Source organism: Plodia interpunctella, chromosome 8 (genome assembly GCF_027563975.2).
Source record: "Plodia interpunctella isolate USDA-ARS_2022_Savannah chromosome 8, ilPloInte3.2, whole genome shotgun sequence".
Classification (NCBI taxonomy): domain Eukaryota; kingdom Metazoa; phylum Arthropoda; class Insecta; order Lepidoptera; family Pyralidae; genus Plodia; species Plodia interpunctella.
In genome coordinates, this window is record NC_071301.1 from 9,646,433 (window position 1) to 9,661,348 (window position 14,916).

The following is a 14,916-nucleotide window of genomic DNA, read 5'->3' on the forward strand; positions in this document are numbered from 1 at the left end:
CGTGACAAAGTTTTAAATTATTAGACGTGAAAATCGCCAGGTGCGAGTAGGAGGGATTTCAGTGGCCCCCATTTGACCATGGATTGCCATATTTGGTACGGCTCGATTCTAAATATGGCTCGGTTCTGCCCACCGCCCCGCCGCGCGCTCGCGCCGCTCCATTTCCTACTCTATTATTTCTATTTACGAAATAAACTCAAAATAAAAGCGCTATTTTAATACGGATTTCGGGCACTGAAATGTTCGCGGGTTCCCGGTTCACCACGCTTTTCCTACGGATGTGTCGGGTTACGTTGCGCCCGGTGCTCCGTCCCTTTCGCGATTCAAATTAGTTTTTCGCGGGCGAAAGAGACAGCTAGCGGTCGAGGCGCGCGGGACGGAACCGCGCGAAGTCAGTTGCGGTCCGAGCGGCCGAGCCGTCAGTCCCGCCCTCGGTTCTTTCGCGTTTTCGGTCAGTCTCCGTTCGGCGTTCGGACGGTGAAGTGTGCAAAGCGCGTGCGCGCACCGGTTACTGTGGCGTACTGCGAGGTTATCATGGACGCGCCCGGCGGAGCGCGAGAGCCCCGCTTTGGGTCGCCGTACGGTATGGGACTGCTCGAGATGCCGGATATGTATGGCGCTGGTCGGCCACCAAGTTCCCTGGGTGGAGGCCTAAGGCCTGGGATGCAGCCCTGTCCTATGCCGCGAGCTGGTGTGAAGAGACCCTCGGATCAGTGCTACGATGAACGTCCCTCACAGAGTGTAAATTTGGAGCATTGCCCTATGCCAGACATTGCAGATGATGGCTATGGTTCCCTGCAGCCTAAGAAATCACCACCATCTAATGGCAAAAAGACTAAGGGCCGTGTGAAGATTAAGATGGAATACATAGACAACAAACTACGGCGGTACACCACATTTTCTAAGCGGAAGACAGGAATAATGAAGAAGGTGGGTTGCGGACACCACTTTTGGCAATATTCCATATGGGCCGGGTCGCTCGGTGCTAACATTCCACATGTGTGAAAGTGCATCGTCTCTAACAGGAATTAGAAGCCTGTGAAAAAATAATGTGTTGCAATTTAATGCCAGCGTTGTGAGTGATACAATATAACATAGTAGCCTGAGCGAGCAAGCCATTTCATAGTTTATATTAATGTGTTAAAAAATTTACTTACTCTTTTAAGTGCACTTCAAATTTATTCAATATGCTTTGATCTTCAGATTATTGTGATATGATCAAAATTATTTAACTGTGCATTTAAATAATATTTTAAACAGTTTGTACATATAACATTTTGATTATCATGGATGGATTTAGTAAAGTTTTATTTGAATTTGATAGTCCACTAGGATATGAAGTTGTATTTCACATTGCTGTGGGCTATTTATAATTGAAATAGGAAAATAGATACTAAAATATTTAGAAGAAATTTGTAGCTTTTGTGTGCTAAAAAGTAATGTTGTAAATTGTGAAATATATTTAAAAATTGTTGAAAAACTTTATTGTACATGAAAGAAAAGGTACATAAGACGCATGTGGTGCATTATTTATTTCCAAATATGCTGGATACTTAAAAATATGTTGAAATGTTTTGGCTCGCTCGGGGCGTAGAGGTTAGGTTACCGAAAGTCAACAAAACCTTTGGAATATTGCCTAAAACTAGTCTGCATTTATATTTTATGCATGAATTTCATAAATTTCAGTCGAAAACTTGAGTATATAGTGCATTTTGTGTGTATTTTTCGTGTTTATCCGAACATTTGTGGAGACAAATTTGACAGTTGTCAGCTGATACACAGGTAAATTCAGTTAGATCAAATTCAGTTAAATAAAATGGGATGTCGTGTAAAAGATCGCTTATGTTACTGTATGCATTTTATTTAATATGTAACGGAGATATTGATATAATTTGCTTTGCTAGAATCTCCCTGTTTATTTGATTAAATTTTAACAATAAAGTTGTCAGTATCAAGGCAGCTGTCATTTTTAGTTTAATATGATACCGACAGATGGCGTTAGGTGTTGCATTCGGCATTTTTCCATAGTAGGCAGGTTGTTGCTAAATAAAATAAAAGGTCTAGTAAATATTGACATTGGGTCCATAAGAAAAGAGTGAACGTTTTTTTTAAAGTTGGCCACGCATCAGTTATGGTGTCCATGGATTACGGTGTCTGCTTACAACATCAAGCCAATCGCATGCTCTTATGCCAATATAGTACAAAATAGTACCTATCGATTAAAATCTCATATTTCCGTATTCTCTGTTGTATTTGGAGCTGTGGGGCTGTGAAGCGCGGGGTCAGCGTAAAAAACATTAAAGACGTCTTGGCGAAAATGTCACATAGGTACGGCGAGAAGATGGTCCTACTTGTCGTTGTTCGTTGTTGTTGATGGTCTTAGGGCGGAACCACACACCCAAAAATAGATACCGAATAATTACTTCAGGTATATTGACCTTATTTTATTGATTAATGAATGAATGAAAAATTATTTATTCAAGTAACCAATCGACAAGCAAAGTGTTTTACTACAAGTGATACAAAACAGTGTTTTAATATTTATATACCTACTTAGTTATATATATACAGCTGTGTATGTATGAATACCTACAATATCTATATTCAAGTTGAAAACCAATTTCGAACTTGTATTCGTATGTTTGTTTTGAAATTGAAATCAATGAGGAACGATATGCAATAAAATAGGTTGCAATTATGTGCTAAGGTACGCTTAACTTATCCTACCTATCTCATCAAAACAACAACAAAAAGAACCATTAAAATCGTTATAAAGCTTTATCGACTAAGATTGACTTGCATCGTCAACTTTGATGTTGTTTTAACGAGCGCGCCGTTTGACAAAATGCGTACCTTCTTGGCTTGTTTTTGGGCACGTTAAAGTTAACGTCAACGTTGACGGTGCAACCCGCCCTTAGTAATAAAAGCAACTTCATTTATCCTTGCAAAATTTAATTTTTTATCAATACTTTTTTTTACGTTATATGATATTATTAAGTGATAATAAAGCGCGGCTCAGACAAAGAGTTATGGTGGCTATATTTGCATTACCGTAACAGTGTGCCAAACTTTGTCGGATTCGGTATACATTGCTGGTTTTGAATTGCGATAAATAAAAGTTCTCATACATACTGCGCAATGTTCGTGCATTCGCGTCGTCATTTGTTCGAGTACAGCGATAGTCATCGTCGTCTAATTAATTCTTATAAGTCAGTACTACAAAAAATACGCTGTAGGAGTTTGAAAATATATAAATTGGGATATGTATAGGGGTACCGATTAAGTGTATTTTTTATAATTTAAACTTTAAAGATGAAATTCACTTCGGTTAAGGTAGCTTTTTGCAAGTTTTTTTATTCGGAAGAAAACTACGAAAGACTAATATCAAAACTTGGGTTGTATCCACTTTTAATCTCACTTAGATTATATTCTGTATATCGATTTATGTATTAAATAATATTGTATCGATAGACTACGAGCATGAAGGAAGCTAGCGGTAGGTAGCATCACTAACAGTCCAGCGCTTGTCAATCTTGCGTGTTCCTGTCTGGTGGCTGCGCATGGACGTCCGTAAAACATCGGCATTAGCACAGACATGCGCTGTAAAGGGCATGCTCCTGGCTACCGGGCATTATGAGCACAGACGAAGGATATAGAATTCATATTTTATAGTTTTAAGACATTTCTGTGTATATAAACTTAAGAAACGAAATCGCTCTATTAGGAATCTATGCGATCATATTGTGAGATAAATAATAAAGTCAAAATAATAAACGATAAACGAAAATTAAGAACATAAATCTCAATCCTAGGTATGATCTCATTGTGAAATACGATTTTTTGACCAAAATTTTAGGAGCTTCATGCATACTCGTACTACCTTGTTTTCTATTTATTTGATGCTCAATTTCGATGTGATTATTAAAGAAAGAATAAAAGAAAGAAAGAAAAACATTTGTTTTCTCAAAACATATTAGAGTAATAAAATCGCTGATGACTAGGACAAAACAAACTTGGGTAGCTTCATTAAACAGAAACATTGTCAATCTATGCGTCTGCCCGACTTGTCCGTCAAAACATTGCCATTAGAACAGACGTACTGACGGGGCTTATGCGGATCGTGTGTAACCTAATGAGTTGGAGCTTCAATCTTCATGTAACTCTTTGAACTTTCAAGTTTCAATTCACGTAATGGTGATTTTGTTGTTCCTTTTTTATTATTGTTGAAAACACATTTATTGAATTTTAAATTTAACTCCAAATATACTTTATTATTTGATTTTAGGTACATTTAATCTACAAAAATAATAGTTTAAAATTGAAACTAACAAAATTAAACTTACCTATACTAAAAGTTTACAAATAATATATATTTACAAAAATGCCAATCCCGGCAACTTGAATTAATGTGCCTAGAAGGCATTGTCTTCTGGGCACATTTCCTCGAGGCAACGAATTGCCAGGACTGGCCTCATTATAGTTATGACGTAAGTGAGTATTTAGATAAAGAATATAAAGATATATTTTTAGTTACGCATATTTTTGTAATCTGAAGGAAGACATCGTGAGGATGCAGATTGCATTCTGGTTGATTATCAACTGGTGTGTGAAATGGAGAAGGCAGCGGCAAACCACTCCATTGATAGTGTCAAGAAAGTCGTTGTGTTTTTCATTCCACGACCCTCAGCCATGAGAAATACGACTATGAAGAGTGAAAAAAATATTATAATAACATTGCATATATAACATTTATTGTTTATCTTTGGAAGTTTGAAAAATAATTCAAATATAAATAACTATTACAAATGGTGGAATTGTTGACCCGTCATAATGTTAAACAAACACATAGATCACTGGCTAGCTATAAAAACAATCTCTGTGCACATCTAGCCAACGCGAGGTTCTTGCTAATCGCTTTTATCTTGCACTGCATCTGCTCGGGCGCACGCAAGCTTTGCTGTCGCGCAGCGGGTTTCAAAGTCGCCGTCCGTTGTTACTTGTTAGTCCAGCATCCGTCCCTCGTTATGCTTTTTTAACGCAACGGTATCTTTTTAATTAAACCTTATCTTCTATTAAATTATTCAAGCAGGAGCCAAGAAGCATGTCATTCTTGTCACTTATTTTATTAATTGAATAATAATAATCAACTAATTGAGCGAAAACCATCATTGTTTCTGTACTCAAATTACAGAAATTACCAAGTCTATCGCTTTCTAAGAATTCGGTAATCCGTATAGGGTTGCTGGTATCCATGGGCTGCCATCAGGCAAGCTCGTTTACCCACGCCCAAATTTGGTTTAATAAAAAGTTTTTACTTTCTTAAAGTAATGATCAATTTAAAATTTATCACATTTCGATTCACGGGCTAAAGCGATTTCAATAGTAAAACTATTAGCAATAAACACTGATGATCTAGTATTCTGACAAAGCGTGTCGCTTAGATAAGGCAAATTGTCGATTTATCAAACTATAAAGCTATCTAGACATCAAACCCGGGATTGGTCCGGTGAACCGATCACCCCGTCGCAGCACTTTAATTACGACGCCCCAGGGGCCGGCGGCGCAACACGACCGCATTTGTTGTCCGACAGTCGGCAACGTAGACTTTGTCGTGCACAAGTCGCCGACATTGTTTGGGCCTTTGATCTACGATGCTTTGGATACAGAGACGTTTCTAGGAAACCATTTCTGGAGAGCTCTAGACTTTATTAATTACTCCAAAGATGTATTTATCGCTAAAGACGTTACGGAATCTAACTGTGCTAAAGATAAATCCGTGAACAGCTGAGGTTTCGTGAGATGGTTTTGAATTGACTCATTTATTGATTGCCGCAGTGAAATAAATCTCGTTAGTCTTATAAAGTCATCTTTTATTCGCAGTATAACTCTTGGAGACAAAACAAGCGAAATGCCTTCTAAAGCTTCAGAAAATATAACAGCTATTGTTTAGCTCATTCCACCGGTAAGCGAATAAATTATACAGTCCGATATAGGCGTTCCGATATAGTCCTTAAAGAGGACATTTTAATAAATTTAAAATAACGATTATCGTTGCTTGGCGGAGTCGTGATTTCGTTAGTTCGCGGTGCCGTCTAGGGCGGAATAAGTCGTCACGAACGATTACTAAATTAATTAGGACCTAGCTCGGATGTAGATTGCGCGCTAGATTATTTTCCCACACGACCCGACGTTAGATCTTAAGATTTTGTATTGTTAAATATGTGTAAGTGAAGAAGACGTTGTACCTAGTGCAACTTGAGGTGACATTATTTCCTTGGTACGTATATTTTGTAAAACATTGACTGCCACTAAATTTGTGCCATGCCGAAGTAACTCTAGTTCTTTTTACTTTATTCGTCATGTTTGCTTTCATTATCTTCTCATTAAAGCGCGTTTGTTTGTGATAATCTGATGTTATCATATAAGGATAATCATCACAACTGAAAATCCGTTTACCTACATATATAACTTATGTTTCTTCTATAAATGGTGCAATAAAGAGTTAATCAAGTTTAAAATAACAGTAGGTATTCGCGAATATTATAAGTTCGAATGATACTGGATATTCTTTCATCACATTCATTGTTATCGGTCTGAATTTCGGTTGCAACAGATTCTATCCTGTTTATTCCTTCAATTACTGCCACGAATACTATTTTAAGACTATCAAACATTCCAGACAGAGTAGTTCCGCTGAGATAATCGTCAGGAGTGAAGTCTGTTCCGAAATGAAACAATTATGTGTTGCGCCTACACTAATTGCGCGGCCGCAGGCGCTTGCGACCCATATCTCACGCTCTTGCCGTTTTGTAATGCTAATTTGGTACCACCAGATCTTACTCTCGTGTCTTCGTAGTAAAAACACACGTGGATTTGTAATGAAGTTTACCAAGAATTGTAGCCTCCAAATTTATGGGAAGTTGTATTTGTGATTCACGATGTCGGCGGCTAGCGTATTCTAATTTCTTACAAGTTGGATCGTATTTGTACATTCGTAGCATGACTAATAGCATATCATCAATGTTTTTAGTTTATCAAAATGAATGAATACATTTTTTATAATTGTAATGACAGATTGATTTTGCCAAATGATGATGTTTTCATGTCTTTAAGATCTTTATTTTAGAACAATCTAAAATTATTTTCCAACTTGAAAACATTTCTTAGTTCTGATAGATAATTAGAAATATTAATTTATCGTGGATATCTATTGCCACGCATGTTTTTTCAAAAATGTTTTTTTTTAATATTAAAACCATCCTGTAATGAATGCTCGGAGCGATGAACAAAAAAAATGAACAAAATCGAAAGTGCCAAATATGGTCCCCAAAGTACCAGGAGTACATACGTTGTGAGGCATTCTTTAGAACGGCTCTAATAGTTGTTTCAGTTTTATGCCATCTTGCGGGGAACTAAAGCATTAATACGCACTAGTTTCCAAAACCCAAGCGAGTGAAATGGGTGTGGCTTTCATCTTGGCATGTTATTGCATGCTATTTATTTCCTTGATTTTTTCTGGAGTTGAAAGCCATTTCGAAAATATTAATTTGATTATTTTTATGTTAAGGTAAATTTAATGTTAGTTTCCATATTCAGTTAATTTAAACTTATGAGTTTATAAATAAATATAAATGTTTAATTTTTAATATATAGGAATAAATTTATATTGAATTAAGTTGCTCATCTGGCTTACTGACCCTTGGCCTAATGGTTTTTCGAAACCAGAGTAAAAAATAAATTACGCCTTTTAGTTTCAAAACGTTTATTTATATTCTAGATTCTATCAGTTTAAAGTAATAACAAGCATTGGGCATGGGCACTGGGCAGGGTTCATCACTACACTAGTGTCAGTACCGGCGGGACCGCCTTTGGGTTTATACACGTCAGATACTAGGAGCTCATAACTAGGCGAGAGGCGACAAATGTGTCCAATATGAATGGGCCTCTAATCTGAACGAAGTTACGTTCACTGGTATTTGTAAAGTATTGCTTGGCAGGAGGCATGGGGGGTCTGGACTAACTGGACGATGGAAGGGAATGTCTGGCGCGCTGGCCCGCCCCCAGCGGCACCTAGCGTGAACGCCTCATTGTTATGTGCATCCAGTACTTTCGTGCTCTTTTGACGCCATTTAACGTTTACCTTGGTCTTTTACGCGTTTGGCAATAATCCTCTTATGTGTATTTAAAAAAGCGGTAGCGGTAAATTCAGCACTTTTTTAACATAACATTGAAAGAAACATATAATGTACGATAAGAGATTGTACACGTTGAGATTACAGACTCCCTTGATTAGTTCAGGCGAATGTCAGTCTGTCATTGTCGGACGGAACTACTGCATCGGATTTATCGGTCGGACACCAGTTCGTTAGTTGCCGGACCACATCAAAGGCTTTTCGAGACTCACGACCCGCGTTCACGACGTAAGTTTTCGAGAAAACCGTAAGTTATGGGCACGAAGAAGTAGAAGTACTGTGTCGTTAATATGGATCATGTACTTTAATAGGAAAGGAAATATGACAAATGACAATCAAATGACTTTTATTTTCCAACTTCAGTATTCAATTATAGATTCAGATTGAGGCCTGAGGCTCCAAAGGCAGCAGACTTTTGCTAACCAAAGAAACCAATTCCGCAGAGCCACGTTTCAGAAATACAGTTCAAAGAACATCATAAATATAATTTATATTGTTAAAATAAAACTGTCGATATTAATGCTGTCGTGCATTGTTAAAATTGACCCAAAGGAATTTCCAGGCTTGTCATTAGTTTAAATTTAAAATATGTTGCTATTTGCCGTAATTGTGAAACATTTGTTTTAAGCGGTTTAGAATGTGTGTAATTTTATTCAATACAATATAAATACTTTATAAGCAGCGCATCACAATTTTTAATTATAGAGGGAATTATTTAATTACTTATGTCGACTATTGAAGTGAAAACAAGTTATTACTGTCTTCACTAACTACTGTTAAATTAATTTATAAGAAGTAATATAAAAAAAATATTATTTTACGATGGAATATTTATATGCATTCAATGTTTTAATTGTAAAGACGGCGGGTAATATGAAAGATCTTTTTGTTGAAATGTTTGAAAAACACTGGCTATTTTTTTTTTTTTTTGGATTTTGTAACGGAGCGCCAAATGTCGCTGTGAAGATTGATATATTGATAAATTAAAATCTGGCATTTGTTGTGGAATAAAAAATAAAATTATTCTACATGGAACTCTACCTATACTGGTTATGATGATATCCCTAAATTTGCAATTAATATATGCATGAGGATATCTCGTATGCTGACGACGTATATATTTGCAAATGTATAGTCTTAATATTGTGCCTAGTTCTCCGGTCATGATCAAATTAAATAATTATGCCTCAGGGCGGAAATATTATGCATATTAATTGAAACTAGTTTTTTCTTCCTGGCTGACAGATAATCTAGTTGAACGAAGTTTTTATTACACATTTAATATTTGTTAAGCAATATGAGTAGGTGGTAATTGCGTTAAATATCGGCGAATAAATCGATGGTTTGTCTATGGTCTTTAGCTGTTTGAAAAGAAAAACAGAAATATGTTATTATTTATACGATGGAAACTCGAATTTTTTATGAAAAAGTCAGGCCAAAAATAATTTGTTAAATTAGTATTTTTTATTTATGATAGCTAAAAAAGTTTTGTAAACATTTTTGTGCGTTTCAAAACAGGATATGAGTAGGAAAAAAATGTATAGTATAAAAATCCCTGCAGTCTTTACACGCCATCTGTATTCCACGGCAACCTGTTTTATTTCCACGCGTCATGTGACGGTCATATGCAGCTTGTAGGCTTTACGCGTAAATACGATGGTAGGATGACAAGATATTCAATACACAAGTGACAGACCGAGTATACGGGATAACTAACACGACAGACAGTTTGAGGATCTTTGGCATAATTTTGAGGTTATGTCGTAGTTTTATTCGACCATGAAATGGAACGAAACAAGTCATGTATTTGAAAATTTCCTAAAGAACTATTGACCCTAAATAGTCCCCTCCAATTTTTTTTTCCTAAATATCTCCTATGTACAGACAGTACAGTTACAGTTTTATTATAAGTATAGATAAATTCTCTAATCTTTGCGTTTTCCTGGTTGCATGTGAAGCTATGACGCCCAGGGTTGGCGGAAAAAATAAAAGTAAAATTTTGAAGATTTTGCTATGATTTTACAACCGGCTGCCTGACGTCAACTTTTTTGGGAATGCTATTGTTGCCTATCAACTATTAACGCTATGTGTCCCTTAGTCGCCTCGTACGATATTCTCGGGAGGATGTGGAGTGGTCCTATTGTAGGGCGGGACCACACGCCGCAAAAATAAACTAGTGCATATTTAGTCAAAAGCATTCATTAGAGCGATTGATATAATAAAATGTATGAAAATGAAAAAAAACACGTGATAAAAGTAACAAATCGTCAACGTGCCAAATTTTAACCCTTTTTATCCTACCCTCATTAGTTGTACTAAGTAACGCGTCAAAGTGAAATATTAGCCAATTACGTGCTATCATGCGCTCGCTAATAAATTCAATAAAATTCCGTCTAACGACCGTCGCCATCTGCCGGCCGCGGATCGAAATAGTTCCTCAGGTGTCTGGTGTCTTGTCACAGTAATAGGCTGGGTGACAATTTTTTAAGTTTTCCATATATGGTCAACAGTTGTTGTATAAAAAAATAATATATTGCTTGATTTTTTCTGAAACAAACATTAAAACTTTATTTTTAAAATGGCAAATGTATTTAGAATACGCAACATTTTAAGAATTTCAAGCTGTAGTTTATCGTAGAGTGCGCACAACATGGTAATATTTATGTAAGGATGTTTTTTTTTTTAATTTGTGGCAAGTTAATTATTTAACACGGCCAATTAAAAGCAAAATATTTTTTTGTTTATTTACTCGCACACTCATAAAACTGAGAAACGTATAATTAATACGTCGATAATTTAGCGAGCTAATTGCATTAAGCAAAATTCGTGTTCATTATCAGATGTCATCCGAAAAGAGCGGACCATAAAATTGTAAATTCAAATTAAAGCGGTCGTTAAAGCGGGAATTTGAAAAACTTTGGCCCCGGCAAGTTTGGTTAGAACCTCCAAGCATTCCCACTGTAATGCATGCAATTTCTCAAATTCGGGGGACCTCGCCACGGTCATTACTCCATTCGCAAAGATGCTATCGCTCGACGACGTGAAAAAAAATAACGCCCGGCCCGCTACCATACAGATCGGCGATATGTGTCGCTCTGTCAAAATTTCCAACGCGACAAGCCAGCGGGGACCCATCCATTATGTATCGGCATCGAGGATTCCATACATAAAACATTAACGAGTAGGTTTTTATTTGATTGCGCTCTCCGAGACCAACAACAATTGTTTTTTCCTGAAATCAATTAAAAAAACCACCGCCAAACTCACATTTCGGTGGGAAAGCTGCGGTTTGCCGTCGTTGTCATGCAATTGAACAATACCGAAGGTTTTTGTGCCGCGTGGCTCTCAAGGAATTCGTCTTGAAAGCGCACGCTGATTTTTTTTCTGATGTAGCGTTAAGTTGATGATTTGGTGAACAGTTGTTTTTAGTAAGTAGCGCCGGTAGGTACAAAGACTAAGGACGAGACATCTCTTTTGAGATGCTTGAAGCGACGAGCTTAAAAACCGCCGTGAAGAACACTCAGAAGGTGTTGGTATTCACACTTTGACAAGTTGTCAAAACACTGGACACCGTCAGATCGGTTGTGAGGAAGGCACCCATCCGTGTCAGTGTTGCGGTGGCCGCCCACGCGAACGGTCGCGAGGCTCGTCACGTGCGCGCCCACGTACGCCTACCAACATATAACATTGCGAAAAAACTAAATCTCTTAACTCCCATTTCAACCTTGAGATTTAATGCCTTCGTTAAATTACCGCATGTGGGTTATATAGGCGCCTTTTATAAGTTTCTTTCAGATTCTTTTGTTCATTGTATTCGGAGACATTAAACGTTCCATTGGATTGTTTTTCAATATTGAATAACCCGATTAACCCGGTCCATCTAAAGTAATGTTAAAATTATTCGTTTAATTCTTCATTATCTACCATTAAGAGCATAATGAGTTTAGAACACTCCAATAACGTCAGTAACCGTTGAAACAGCGTGCAGTTCAAAATGAGCGCCACAGATAATCTCAATAACTCTTGTCTCGTGTTAGTCGTTAATTAAGCTATTTGTCAGGTGGTGGGAGCATTTACATTTCTCCCGGAGTGCTGGGACTCTCCGCGTCTCTGGAGTTCTGAAACGACGTATTATTATCCTTTTAGGGAGGGCGGCATCTCCACTTAGAAGCGCTTCGGCTTCCACCGAACCCTTTTATTGGGACCACCTGTGTTTGTTCGCTCGGACGTATGAATTGTCCCGTAAATAAGGTTAGCGGAATATTCTCGGTACCGTCTTAATGCTATTTAGTAGCCGCGCCGTTAATTTGCATAGTACGGAGGCAGGAATTAGCATTGAACATGGCGAATGGTTGCGTCGTCGATCTACATCGATCGGTGCGTATCAGTTGCAATTGATTGCAGTTTTTTATGATAGTGACCAAAGAGTTGGCGATATAGTAGGCTTGTAACCAATAATGGAATATGTTGAGTCTTTTCGTATCGTAGTCCGACTGGCTGCGTTTGACACGACAGTTGTGTTTTCCCAGGTCTCTCCAATAGTAATGTCAAAGTTTGTTAGTTCATTGTAAAATTTATGTAGACTCTAGATAAAATAGACATATTTAAGGCTGGATCATTATACGAACATTTAAATTTAGTTGGAAAGTCAATTTAATAAAATAATAAATGTATAAAAATAAACTTTTTAACATAACTTTAATATAAACGCAGTATTTAAGAGAGCTGTCGAACTAACATAGCTTTTTTCGTAAGATATTAATCATGACGTCATGCTAGTGTTATTTAGTATGGAGTGTTTGGATGAGTCCAAAATGTGTGATTTTATTTTTGTCATTATGTTTGAAAGTATCCATTATCACAATAATTTTTCACTGTGTTTCTAATAATATAAGGGCCTTCGAATAGTCATCAAAATAAAAAATTGTCATCTACCCTATACGGCATATAGTTTTAATTTTTTTTTATAACACTTTGTTTAACATTGTTGTAAGGTTATTGCCTGTTCTAGTTCTGTTTATAATGTTAACTAGATAAGTAATTTTCAGCTAATTTATCGCGATTATCTGAAGTGTGTACTGTTTTGGATGTTGAATAAATAGAACATAGATATGGCTGAACTATAACTCGTACACTACAGTCAGGCATAAAAATGTCTGCAACAATTCATGAGAACTGGTCCCCTGGAGCATCAACAACGTCCAGGTGAAATGTATTGACAAGTCGTCTTCCTTGATTCGTATCGGCGTGATGGTATCGCCGGTCGGCGCTTCAGTCGGCTCCTGTTACCCCCAGTCACAGCTCCTGAAGATTACAGATAAAACCTTGTTTATTCAACGCTTAAATTTATTCAGCCATAAACATTAGAATTATTAACAAGGCAGGTTTACATTCATAAACTCGTAATAACTTTTTCGCGTGTTATATTATTGTATAATGAATTGAATGATAATAAAGTTTTAAACAGTCGTTAATGCTTGTATAAATTTTATTGTAGTTAAGATAAAACTGGTAAGCATTGACACCGATATATATTGGTTGTTGAGTGTTTTCAATTTCTGATCATTGACTGATTGTAAGATCAATCATATTTCTAACATGATCTAGATGGTGTTATGAATAAATTCATGTTTCTGTCACCTGCACTGCATATAAAGTAGTCCAACCCTCCAATTAGCGCCAGCTATTTATGAATGAACTCAAACCAAGGTCCGACGAACATTATGGTGGCCCAATCAATAATACTATCAAGAAAAGGTTATAGCGTAGCTATATTGTCAGATGCAGAGTCTGCGTTAGCGAGTCTTGTCTCAAACAATTTCAAAATCTAATACACTATTATTTTACTTCAATTATATGTAATCTCTAATGATCTTTAAAGAAAAGTTTATCTAAATATTTTTAACATACATTTATAGAAAAAAAAACATATGATAAAGAAATAAAAACACCACTAATTATATGGAGGACGATTTTAATTACTTCTTATTACGCGAGTAGTTTTAATTTTTTTTTTGTAAAAGGATCATTCCTATTGGAGAAAATTGAGAATCACTAAATAACCGAAAAAATCTTGATCTGCGCATTCTACAAACACAATAGTTATTCTATGCTATCAAGTATCAAGCAGGAAACAAGGATACTTATGGAAATTATTACAATAAATCGAACACGCGGCTAGCCATTCATAAACGTATCGCTTATTTATGAATGAACCACTCTAAACGTGTAATTATCCACGCCATTTTCTTGTGACGGCAGCGCCATCTGGATTTGCATAAAGCTAGGTTCCGTGGCTCCAGTGCCTTAGGTATCCGAGACTGTTAATCATTTTTTATTGGCTGAATATTAATACTTGTCTTGTAAACTGATATCTGTGATGCTCTTTGTCCTAGAGCTAGAGTACGTTAATTTAATACAGATAGTTCCCTATAAATATCAAATCCAGGAGATAGAGCTTTGAATTTAAAATTTTCGCAATTGAGATCAATTAAACGAAATCTACAAGAAATAATTTAGTCTCCATCTATTTTTTTACGTATGATTTTTGGGGTTCTTTATTTATAATAGAATTTTCCGCTATGCCGATAGCTATAACTACCTAGCATGTACCTAGTACCTCGGAAACAATTTATCTAATACTAAGAACTTCACACTTTCTAACATTGATATATGACTGATCGTAACTGTCAGTCGCGACTATCAACTAGAGCCAACTGGGCTA

The 14,916-nt window shown here is 36.6% G+C and overlaps 1 protein-coding gene across 2 annotated transcripts in view; it reads left to right on the plus strand.

Moving 5' to 3' along the window:
• The first annotated feature begins 380 nt into the window (after positions 1-380).
• The window catches only part of bs (blistered), a 232,296-nt gene continuing 217,760 nt past the window's right edge, over positions 381-14,916 (plus strand). The window contains exon 1 of one of the 2 annotated variants that reach the window (XM_053748437.1): positions 381-930. In XM_053748437.1, coding sequence (XP_053604412.1) covers positions 535-930 — 396 coding nt within the window. In that variant the 5' untranslated portion in view covers positions 381-534. The remainder of the gene's footprint in view (positions 931-14,916) is intronic. The other variant, XM_053748436.1, reaches the window with a different exon arrangement.